General features: G+C 35.4%; 1 protein-coding gene across 6 annotated transcripts in view; it reads right to left on the bottom strand.

Moving 5' to 3' along the window:
- The window catches only part of ATP8A1 (ATPase phospholipid transporting 8A1), a 222,352-nt gene that overhangs the window by 37,747 nt on the left and 171,931 nt on the right, over positions 1-12,674 (bottom strand). For all 6 annotated transcript variants that reach the window (XM_075930509.2, XM_006111916.5, XM_006111917.5 and 3 more), the window contains 6 exons: positions 10,115-10,189; positions 9,864-9,986; positions 6,779-6,857; positions 3,771-3,832; positions 2,866-2,922; positions 1,782-1,889 (listed from right to left, as the gene is read on the bottom strand). In XM_075930509.2, coding sequence (XP_075786624.1) covers positions 1,782-1,889; positions 2,866-2,922; positions 3,771-3,832; positions 6,779-6,857; positions 9,864-9,986; positions 10,115-10,189 — 504 coding nt within the window. The remainder of the gene's footprint in view (positions 1-1,781; positions 1,890-2,865; positions 2,923-3,770; positions 3,833-6,778; positions 6,858-9,863; positions 9,987-10,114; positions 10,190-12,674) is intronic.

Consider the following 12,674-nt stretch of genomic DNA (forward strand, 5'->3'; position numbering starts at 1 on the left):
AAAATGATCTGTAAAGCAGATTTTTCTAGAGTGGAAGTATTAATTCAGTATTTCTGGGCAACAAATACAGTGAAGCTTATTGAAAAGTTTATTGTCACTGCAGTTAAGCATTGTTCAGATCATATTACCAAGACTGGAAAGTTGCTGTGAGATCAGAGGAAATTTTGAAACATTTTTCACATTTTCTCTCCCATATTATGTATGTCAAAGTTCCTTCAGCCGAAATTATAAGGTTTACTGCTACTTGTATAATCTCTTATGGTAGAAAACAGATCTTATGACTATTTCCTATGACATTTAATATTTCAAGCTCTATCATGTTATAATCTATGCCTAAGACTAAAAAGGTTATAGTAGCTTTACTTACTAGAACAGACTCAAGAGGTGGAAAATGAAATTGAATGTGCTTAACTGTAAAGGTTCAAAATAAAATAAAGTGCATAAAGAATGCTAGAGATAAAGATGTTTAGTGCTTGAGTCAGAGGGGACCAAATCCATTGCTCACCAGTGTTGCCTGTTCCTCTTGTCAACAATTTTACCTATATTAGGGGTAGATGTGCTAGGATTCACTTTTCATCTTGAATTCCCAGGAAATAAAGGTTCACAAAGCTCACCATTTTCTGCTCCAAGTACAATACACAATTTTCTGACCTTGCCTTTTCTAATTTAAACACACAGCACCATATATGTAATAAAAAAACAAAACAATCATCACTACCAAAACAAAACACTTTAATGTACAGTACATACAATGTGAGTAATGCAGCCCTCCTAAGGTAATGCTACTTTGTGGGACACCACTCCACCCTCTCTCTCTTTTATCTATCTATCCCATATACAACAAATGTTAAAATGAAGTTATTCAAGCGGCAAAGGTTTGGAAACAATTTATACAACTGTAATTCCCCTTCCCCAATCCTTGTGTGTAAAGCAGTCTTTAATAACATTGGAATAAGTGGGCTGTGAACACGAAAGCTTTAAAGTGCTACCAGACTATTTAAAGTGCTACCAGACTTTTTGTTGTTTTTTTAAGTATAATTACATTATTAAGTATTATTTTTCCCACAAACTCCCTGCTTCAACCAGTGCACAAATTAACTTCTTTCAACAGTTTTAAATAAATAACTTTAATTTAACCTATATTTAACATCCTAATTTTTTTTAAAAAGAAAGGTAAACCAAAATTTATTATGTGTTAGTGCAATGACTCACTAGTGTGCATCATCATCAGGATTTGAACCACAAACCTTCAAACACTATGTGAAAAACAGTCCCATAGTTGTGTGAAACATTTTCATTGAAAATTTTAACTTGCCAAGGTATTATCAATCTTACATCTAAGTTAAGTTTGGTCTCCAATTTTGCTATGCAATGTAGCTACATAGAGAACTCTTTTCTGCTGAACTAATTTTGTATAAAAGGTTATAGACCTTTGCTATTTTAACGAGATAATAACAAAACAGCAAATAAGACTTATTTCAGATAGTGTTAGTCTGTTTCAGCAAAGACAAGGACTCCAGTGGAATCTTAAAGACTAACAATTTTATTATGGCATAAACTTTCAGTTTTTCAATTAAGAATCAGATACACAAGTATGTCAGAAGTTTGTCTAGTACATTATGGCAGTGTTAAAAGAATCCTCTCAAATATTGGGTAAAATCCTCACAATCCTCTCCTGTCATTGTGGCAAACCATACAATCCAACAAAACAAAACTCTAAGTGAGCAATTCAACCACATTTTATGCAGAAATTTGAAGGTTAGTTAAAAGACATATATTACCTCTCCAGACATGTCAGGTGCCATAGGAATCACAGGCCACAGAGATGAGTAAACTCCAAAAAATACTACCCAAAGTGCAATGCTTCCCCATATTGCTATATGGCTAAACTGGAAAAAAAAGCCAAACAGAACAATTAAAACATATTTAGTATTTATTCAGTGCTTACAATGAGTTCAGTTCTACACAGAACATTCTGAGAGAAATGGTCTTTTCCCTTGGAAGTTCATTGTGCAATTCTGACACGGAAAGTGGGATTTTCAAAAATGCCCAGCAGTGGTTCAACTCTGTGTCTGCTAAGCCAATGGTAAAACTACTAATGCCCATTTGTTGGAGCAAGATAATATTTATTTTCAAAAGTAAATTTAAAAAACACTCATATGCTTTAGTGATTCTAATCCTTAGGCAATGACTCTGTGAGTGTTCTGGGGATGGAACACCTGCGAGGAAAAATTAGGGGGCGCTCAGCACCCACTGGCAGCCAAGTACCCCATCTGCCTCCTTTCCCCCAGTATCTCTCACCCACTTGTGGCCCTGCTGACCAACTTCTCCCTTTCTCTCCCAAAACTTCCCACCTGCTATGAACAGCTATTTCACAGCATTCAGGAGGTTCTGGGAAGGAAAGGGGAGGAACAGGGATGCAATATGCTTGGGAAAAGATACTGGGGCAAAGGAGTGGAATGGGGTGAGGTGAGAGTGGAGCAGGGATGGATAAGAGGCAGGGTCAGGGTTTGGGAGAAGGAGTGGAGTGGGGGCAGGCTTGGGAGGGATTGAGCACCCAGAGGTAGAGGGGAAGTCAGCACCTTTGGGCGATGGTGTATAGACAGTGATATTATTTTAATCCTTGTCCTAAGTCTCCATCACTGTTCATTTTTTTGGCCCACAATATTTTTTCATTTCAGAGTATACACAAAATCTTAAAGGCATGGACTGTATCTTTACTTGGTACTGTAAAGTGCGTAGTGTGCTCTGGGTGATAAATGTAATAACTGTTAGTGGTAATTAATAAGAATGTAGTAAGGATATTTAATCTATCACATACTTCCCTAGTGTACTTGACAGCATGAATAATAAGTATTTTCTTACCAAGGTCCAATATGAAGTCTCTAATCCAGCTTTTAAACACACTGTTATCACCACAAACTATTAAAAAAGGAGATAAATTTGTTATTTTTCTTTAATAAGTCTGATTGTCTTTAAACTACAGGAATTCAAATTGAAAAGTCCCACAAAGGTCATATGTTTAACATTTAATGGTAATGCATATGAAAAAATCATGGTTAAGAATCTGAAGTGGCTTCCAGTATCTGACAGGGATAAGTTGGGGAGTGTACTTCCAGAATTCTTAAAAAGAGCAACACTATGGCCAGCTATGCTGGGGCTCTGTCATTGCACCTGCCAGCACACTGGGTAAGTAGCCCACTTCCCCAAACACTTTTCTCCATCCTGGCCCTTGGCCTCAGCACTGGGGCTGGGAGAGAGAAAAAAGGCCCCTGGTAGTTGGGATGAGGCTGGGGGGAGAGAAAAGGGTCCTGGTGGGTGGGGCAGGAGTTAGGATGAGAGAAAAGCCCCCTGGCAACTGGGGGAGCATATGGGGAGGGGGAGAAACAGCCCCTGGTGGCTGGGGGAGGGGGTTGGGTGAAAAAAAGGGTCCCATGGAGGCTGGAGAGAGGCTGGGGGAGGAGAGAAAAGGCTCATGACAGATGGGAACCCCCCTGCCTTGAGCCCCTTCTCACTCTTCAACCCTCACTCTTGCATCCCTCCACTCCCAACCTCCTGCACTAGCTTACCACATCCCCAAGGCCCTGACCTGACTCCTGCACCCCCCATACTACCAGCTCCCTGTCCCGAAAGACATGGGCAATGCTGGGTAAGTCTTCTAGTTAAGTATGTATATGAATAAATAAAATGAAGTGGTGGCAAAATAAAAAGAGATAGATTAGGAAAAAAAATCAGCGAATAGAACACCAGACAACTATAGCAAGACTTACAGTATAAACAATGTTTCCCAAGAGCAGGTAGTCTGAAGTTTTGCCATTGCCAAATACTGTACCTGCAAGAAAAACAGGATGATTTGGTAAAAAAGGGTTTATTTATGGGTAATTCTGTTTTTGTAAAAGTATAGTCTAACTCGGGACTCTCTGTTTTGGTTATTGGCTCTGGTGCTCCCAACACAAGAGAAGGCAAAATTTGAGTCTTTTAGGTCGTCTTCAGTAGTGGTGACCAGTGACTGGTCAGGGCAGGGAGAACTACTATTTAATGCCTTAACCCTTCAGAACTTTCCAACCATGAATTATGAAGGAAACATAACCTTTCCATAAAAGCAAAATACATTTTTATACAAAGAAATTACAAACACAAAAACTTCACTCAATGTACTCTTCTGTCCTAGCATTTTAACTCTTTTTTGGGGTATTTGTTATTTGAGATGGGGAAAATTGGACAACTTTGTGAATCTGTGTATTTACAGAAAAAGACCTGAAAAAAAGGAGCTAGGGGGTGAAAAATGGGAAGAAAAAGAAGGGAAATGTGTGTGATAGTAAGGAAGGAAATAATGGCCAATACAGAGGGAAAAAGAGACAGGTGCTCTTTTCCTTTTTAATCAGTTTGGGTTGAGAGAATGAAATACACAGAATTCAAAAGGCAGGTAGATTCAGTCTGTAGTAGAAAGTATACTGCGCAATCCATTTTTTGCTACCTAACCTTGCATCCTGTATGTAAGGCAAGGTTAGTATTTTTGCCTGGGACCTTTCACCCAGATAGCAAAGATGACTTGCGTATATTCTGGACCTTACTCCTGGACAGATGGTAAGACAGAAACAGAGACTTCCAAGAATACCCTCAAACTTAGCAGGTACATCATTACTTGGAAAAACCTGAAACAACCGGTTATGAGCAGATTGAGTAACTGGGTAGGACAGAAATAGCAAATGTGATACACAGCCACAAAAGTTCCAGGGTAATGAATTGACATAGGTAATAACAAGTTGAGATCAATGATATACTGACTTATAGGAAAAAGACTCTTCACATCATTAAGGTGAGGAAATAAAAATAAGGAGAATAAGAAACATTCCCTACTGAATATGTATCCAACATCATAACTCCAGAATAACATATTATAGAAGTGGCATCCCAGCTTAGGGCCAGTAGGAGAAGGAGATGTAGTCCTTGGCAGGTGCCAGAATGTTGGCCACTGGTAATGATGGGGAAGGCGAGGGTGATGAGGAAGATGATAGAAGGAATGGTATGAGTATATGGTATGGAAATATAGATGTACATTCCATAAGAACATAAGAATGGCCATATTGGGTTAGACCAAATGTCCATTTAGCCCAGCATTCTGTCCCAGATATTTTTTCCACCTGTGGGAATCTGTTGACTAGCCACAGGATCCTCTGAAGGGTTCATTTGTACATTCTTCCTGAAAGTGAGGTCCTGAACATTCCCACAGGAAATCTACTAGATGTTCTCCAAAAGTCATCAGAGACTGGGGACCTGCAAACTGGTGCAGTGCCTCCAGATGGTCCTGGTCTTTTCTAGCTGGATGCTTCCTAAACTTGTCCCTATTCTCCCTATATGTTCCTAGTATTAATCTTGCTCTTATGTCCTAATCTGAAAAAGAAATTACTATACTGAATGAAGAGAGCTAAATTGGAAGAACTGAAAGCTAGACTTCAGAAGACAAAAATAACTAATAATAATAATAATAAATAAAAAGAGATGTAAGGGGTGGAGACTTTAAGCCTTTAACTATTCTTTTTCTCCATGCTTCCTGATAAGAGATGCTACAGTGCAAGTAGTCTAGAATCTTCTACATGACAAAAGAGGAAAGATGACCAAGAAATGAGATGGAAGAGGAATCTCAGAACAAAGCAGAGAAGCAACATAAGGAAAACATTACTTGGAAGCTCAATTAATTTTCAGATGCTTTGGTTGCATTTTTAGATATTCAAGGTCTGATCTTCAGCATTTTAGCAAATGCCCATATCCCCAATGTGTACACTCCTAAGTGACCATCTGTATAGCCTATGTACACATGAAAGTAAAGATATTTACAAATGCCCACATACCAGGGGACTTAAAATCAAGCTCTCTAATGACTATCCAGAATATTTAGAAAGTAGCCTACAATAATAACACCAGTGTGTCAGTTTTGTGGCAAACTTGGACTGCAAGAGCACTCCCACAGAATCTCAGACATTTTGTTCAGCTAGCTGAACTTCTCAACTCCCACCAGAACCTTTATCCTACATCGATGTGCTCAGTAATATAACTCCACTCTGCATCATATAACCTAAGTAGATGGCCTACCTCTTTCACTTTTCTCCATCAGTAGCCCAACCCTGGCTGCTGAAGCTCTCCTGAGATATTTGATCCCAATGTTTGTGGCCCTTCTATTTTCTCCTTCTAAATATCAGAACCTTTCTACATCCCCAAACCCATTCCACACAGCTGCTACAATTCTCCTTCTCTTTGTCTGAAAGATGCATAATGTAGAAACCAAACTCAGCTGTCCTCCTTGTGGTATTCACCCAACTTAATCCAATCACCTTCACAGTTGCCATGCCCTCCCCCAGTCCTCTACACAGTGATGAGCTAACATACCCCTGAAAAGTACAGAAATGATTAATATGTTATACAGTCTTCCAAACTTTAAGGGCAGTCAAACAGATTATACAAATACACAACGCTACTGACTATTATGTAAACTGTATATAATCAAGTAAGCTATCAAATCATAGGGACATACCAAAACTGTTAAAATTTGTTTTAAAATAAATTCAGTTATCTCCCACACTTGTGCACAAAATGTACTATATTCTTTCTTTCCCAAAATTTGAATCAAAATTTTTAGATTGCATAGGCTGCTTTAGTTCTAAAAATATTACATAAAATAGAATAATGTAAACATGTTAACATGTATTAGTATAATTTTGGAAATTATTATTTTTCAAATAAGGTTATACAATAGTTTGTATTTGTTTTACTTACTTACCATACTGGAAGGCTTTTAGTGGAAACCAAAACAGAATAACTGAGTGGAAGAGGCCATTTAAACAATGAACCCAGAAAACCTAAGGGAAAACAAAAATCCATGAGAACCATTTGTGATAAACTAGCTCTGTGAACCATGACCCTTCTTTTTATCTTTCAGTTAGATTCACAAAAGGTGTTTTTGTCAGGCCACCACTGTGAACTGATATAACTGACAGGCACTTTCTGTCTCCAAGCCCTTCATGGGTCATGTGTTTATTTTTATGTTTAAAAAAGGTGCTTATTGTCACTTTTAAATTTAACTATTATTTCAAAATTGTAAAATATATACAAAATAGTGTTTTGATTATGATGAAAAATGTACAACAAAACAGACAACTGCAAACATTATTACATTTCTTGGATAGTGCATTAAACATTATGTAATGTTTCATTTCATTTTACCTCTCTCACTTGGTATACAATTTGGATAAAAGGACAGTTAAACCCAACATTTCTATACAAACCAGTGTACATATTTCAAATACAAAATCTAATACAAATGGAAATTAAAAATAATCTTTCTTGTGTTTCTTCTTAATGTACTTTAATTCATAATAAACTTTCCATAATGCTTTCTTATTTGACATCAGACAAGTTATTAAATGTGTAAAACTGTTACATTTGTGCTAAATGACTCTAATTTTACTACCAAATTTATTAGCATTTTAAAAAGACAAATACTGTTAGTAGGAATCATGCTATTATTAAGAATAAGCATAAATATACTATTGGATGCCTTCTATAGCCTATTGCATATAGGTATGAATTACATGACTAAGGTATAGAGAAAAATGGATTTTAAACTCTGGTATCCTTCAAGACAACAATCATGTTTTATCATTGGAAATGCTTTTTTACACACATAACATTTATTGTATAAAAGTGACATGTTTAAGTTTAGTTGTTTAAGTTAAGTTGTTCAAACAATATAAATAAAGTTGCCTGCCTCGTAACATTTTCCACTAACTTTCAATGACCTTTGTTAGCTTACCCAGCAACATCGGGTTGTATGATACAATTTATGCTCCAATACTTTACACATTTGAACTTGTGTTACTCATTAACCTTTGTCTCTCCATCTTGCCATGTCATTACCACAAGTTTTTATTTGACAGAAAGCACAGGTGGGTGCAAGAAAAATTAGTTCTACTTTTCCATTTTCCTGATCAATACTTATTGTCACATGCTAATCCTTTAACCTCTGTCATGACCTCATAGCCTCTGACCCTTTTTACCATAATAAACCTATGCATCATCATTCAGTGCAACAATGATTCTAATTCTTCCACACTGAGAACCCACACCAACTATTCTGTTTTTACTTAGGTATTTTGTAGACATTTGCTCGGTAACATTGCAAGGGATATAGGCCACACAATTTTGGTAAGAGCTGTGTGTTTAACTCCTGGACAACTCTGAACACTGAAGGATAAAATAAGAAACAAAATACAATTTTTTTATATGTAACACCATATATGGACATAACTGACCTAATTTAAGTGACTGAAAATTTAATTAACTGAAAATTCAGGAATTATTATGTGGTATGTCATGTGATTTTTCAAAATAACTTTAACCATGGTTCTTTTTGGTCTTGGTCTATTTAGCTATAAGTCTCAAATAATATGAGGTACTTGGAAATGATTTATTAATGCAAACATACACACTAACCTAATATAGGATATGGAGAGAAAGTAATACAATCACGGAATACAGCTCCCATATACACACATGAATGTTTTAGAATTCTATAAGTACTACTTTTGCTAATATCATAGTAAGGTGCTTATACAACCTTACTAATGGATCATGTGACTAAACCCCAATTCTTATAATTTTTTGTAAAAGATTTATAATAAAAGTAGTCCCCCCCTAAAAACTTTTCCTAGCAACTTCTTTCAGTTTTACTCAAGAGGGGAAAAAAAGGAAGAGTAAAAGGAAAAAATTCTCACATCTTCATGCTAACAAGGCCCACTTACAACTTAATGTTGCATTAGGTATAATGGACCAGTTCCTCAACTGGTTTAAATAGATATACATTCATTATTTACTTAAACAGAGCTACACCAATTTACATTAGGTGGAGGTTTGATCATGTTACGTTATATCATACAGTATCTATTACCAAATATTATATGCAGACATTGATAATCACATACTGAGAACTTAAATGTCTCTATTTTTAATAATGGTTACTCCAATGTATACTTAATCTATCTGATGCTATCCAATACTATTCAAAACATACACAAAAATCCAACCAGCATAACAACTGAAGGGTGCTGCCCAGCCATGTGTATATGTCAAAAAGAGTTTTCAGATTTGTGCTATTCTATGGCATATAATATACAAACTTGGTATTTAAAAATTAATTATATTCATAAGTTTACAGTTTCAAAGATTGCCTTTTTATATTTATATTATTTTTCTATTTGTGTAAATCTGCAAGAAATTGTATTTATTCTAAAACTAAGCCCAACTTTCCGTTTCAATTTTTCCATGTTTTAAAAACTAGTCTTTGCAATATAGACACCATGTATTTCCCACCAATATTATCCTTTGAGCTCCAAATACAGAATTTAAATTCCTTGTTAAAACAGGACTAGCATATTTTTTCACAGCCCAAAATTAATGAAGAATGGTGTAAGGCTCCTCCGCCTACCAATTTAATGACAGCTCTTATTGTCCTTTGCTCTACTTCTCCACATGGGTCAGTAATCCATTTCCACACAACTGTTCAAGTACATAAGATTTGGGGACCAAACGGACAAATCACTTCTGCCTGAAGGAGACAGCTTTATTACCAGCAGACAAAAACAAATAGTTTTTTTTAAAAATAATGTTTGCCAGAATATAAAAAAACTGGATAAATATGATTAGTGTTTTTCATGGACAATTATTTCCAGTCACTGAAGATTCATGGCAATTATTAAAAAAGCCTCTACATTTTTAAGTTTATGAGAATGTATGGCAAAGGAATGAAATGAATAACTACACTGCATGACTTCTAAGTTTATTCTAATTTTAATGCAATTGTCTTCTACCTTTGTGTTAAAGTCCAGTGCATTTTGGGAGGTCTTGTACAATTCTGGGTATTTCAGCATATTTTCCTTTCGGCAGGATCTCTCAAATATTCCAAGAGTCAATGGTGGCAGAGCTGTAAACATCTAATGTATAAATAAAAAATATATATGATACAGCTTGAGAACTAAAAACTTCATAAAGAATTAAAATACTTCAATAAAAACTGTTAAACAAAATAGGAATTAAATGATTAACCCCCTCAAAACCTTACCACATTGTAAAGACCTATGCACCATCTTTCAAAAAGAATTTGTCCAGAAAAGCCATTAACAAAAGCAAACCAGATCTGAAAAGAAAGAGAGATATAGGACTTAGATGTTTTACAAAGAGTTTTAAAATACACTGTAGTTCTGCTTTACTAAAGGGCTGTTTTTAAGACACTCCTTAAATAGGCTTGAATATTTACAATTTTTTTCCTGATAAATCTCAACAGATATTTTGTTCACAGTAGTAAGATAGGAAATAACTAGTCACATGTGTTAGAAATTCTTTCTTGTCTAAATCTGAACCTGTTTCTAAAAGAAAGCCAGTTTCAGAAACAATGTGCCTTACATAATATGAGACTGACTCATGTAACTGAATTTATATCTACAACTAGAATCTAACTTTTTATGAATAATAGTAAAGATCCTGATTTCCTGAAATATTTTAGTGCAAATAATTTTGCACTATAATTTTGTATTTAATCCTTAATTTTTTTTTACCAACTGCATGAGTAGATCACCCCCCTTTTATTTTTTTCCCACATAGGGCTCATTGCACAACCAGGCTTTACAACAGAAAGAAACTCACACCCTGAAATTGAACTTTACTTTCAAAGTACTTAAGAGTAATAGAAAGGAGTATTTTAGAAAACGGTTCTCACATTAGTATTATCCTTTACTGCCTACAGATTCACATGAAGTTAGATTCATTAGGGTATAATTCTGCCATTCTTATTTTAGCTGATACTTTACTCAGTACTGAAGTACTCATTGAACAGGCCAACATAAGCAGGAAAATGAAAAATCAGGTTCTGAAGGAATTTTGTCTTATGTTTTTATTCATTATATCACATACAATTGAATATAAATGAACAACAATAAAGTGTAATTTAAAGAATATTTCTATTCACAATTTAAGGCTATCTACTTTATGAAAAGGTCAAAAAATAACCTAATACACTATTGGTAGCTTAGAAAGCTAAGATTTCTATTATTATAAATATAAAACATATCAAATTTAATGAAAAACAAAACTCAACATTCTGAATCAGTACAGATAGTGAAACAGCAATAAAATATTAATAAAAAAGTCTGACATATTGGTCAAATGGATTTTAGAAGCAGTGTTTCATAGACTTTGCCACAGTTCACGTTTCATTTAACCTCATTATGGAAGCATGAATTGCTACAAATTTACCATTTATCTACATGTACCCAGGCTTGCCTCCAGATGACCAGTTTTTGTGAACAAACTGGTCTTCTTTTATCATGAGAGGAGGGAATACTTGCACACATAAAAACAAATATCTGATTCATGAGAAGAAAAAGAAAACAAAGTAGCAATTATTAACATACAAAAATTAAATTAAATTACTCTCAAAATTCTGAACTATTCAGCAAAAAATTTCAGACTAAAGCTATATTTAACATATCTATTTGTTGTGGACAGTTACTGCAACAATATGGGACTAAAAAATCATATCATACGATGAATTATGACCAGTTTTAATAATGAAGTTCCTTTTCTTTGTTAATTTTATGAACTAATGTCCTTAAACTGTTTGTTATTTATGTGGTTAACCTTTTAACCTACTGCTTGAAAACGAGCAACCCCTGAACAATAGTGTATGATAGCTAGCAAGCCAGACTTTAATAATGTCTGTTATGTAGACTATTTTGAATTTTGATTTTTCAAGTATGGACTATGTGAATATATTTTTTGTGAATTTATAAAATACACATCATCAAGTAGTTTTTCAGTAATGAATGCTTCAAAGTCACCACAGCTTACTGCATTAATACATTAAGGTGCTTCTTCTGTTGTCTGGTTATACTGGAACAAAGACAGGAGACAAAGGATGTGGTTGTGAAATTTTATGGGGGAGTCCCCTTAAACCTCCTATGTTTCTCATCTGTAAATAATTGTGATATTTCATATAAAGCATGCCACGTGAAGTATAGGGGAAAGGTTATGAACTGCTGAAATCCTCTGTCTAAATACATATATTTTAGTGCATATGAAGTTATGAGATTGTGTTGTATGGTTGCCATTAAAAATGTAAATTGGGGAATCAGCCAGAGATTAGCTCACCAGAGACAACAGCAAGGAAAATAATCAATGCACAGGGAAGATGTCAAAACTATCATTAACACCCATTGTTCAGCAAGAGAGCTTCAATTCAATGACTCACCTGCATGAGGCCATATCAGAGGAATTGCTGAATTGCTCACTCTTGCTTGAGGACTTAGGAATCCCCACAAGACATGCCTGAACTTGCATTCTCCAAGCCCAGGGGAATGAAGGTATAAAAGAAACTGCAGGGGCTACATGCTTGGACTTTCTCCTGCCCCCACCTATGCTACACGCAACAATGACACTAAGAAGAATGAAGGTTCTAACAGAGGGGATTGGCCTAGGTTTCAAGGGTAAAACCTATATGCTATGAACTACATTACATAAGAATAGCCATTCTGGGTCAGACCAAAGGTCCATCTAGTTCAGTATTCTGTCCTCCAACAGTGGCCAATGACAGGTGCCCCAGAGGGAATGAACAGGTAATCATCAAG

The sequence above is a fragment of the Pelodiscus sinensis genome, chromosome 4 (assembly GCF_052426305.1).
Source record: "Pelodiscus sinensis isolate ZL-2025 chromosome 4, ASM5242630v1, whole genome shotgun sequence".
NCBI lineage: Eukaryota > Metazoa > Chordata > Testudines > Trionychidae > Pelodiscus > Pelodiscus sinensis.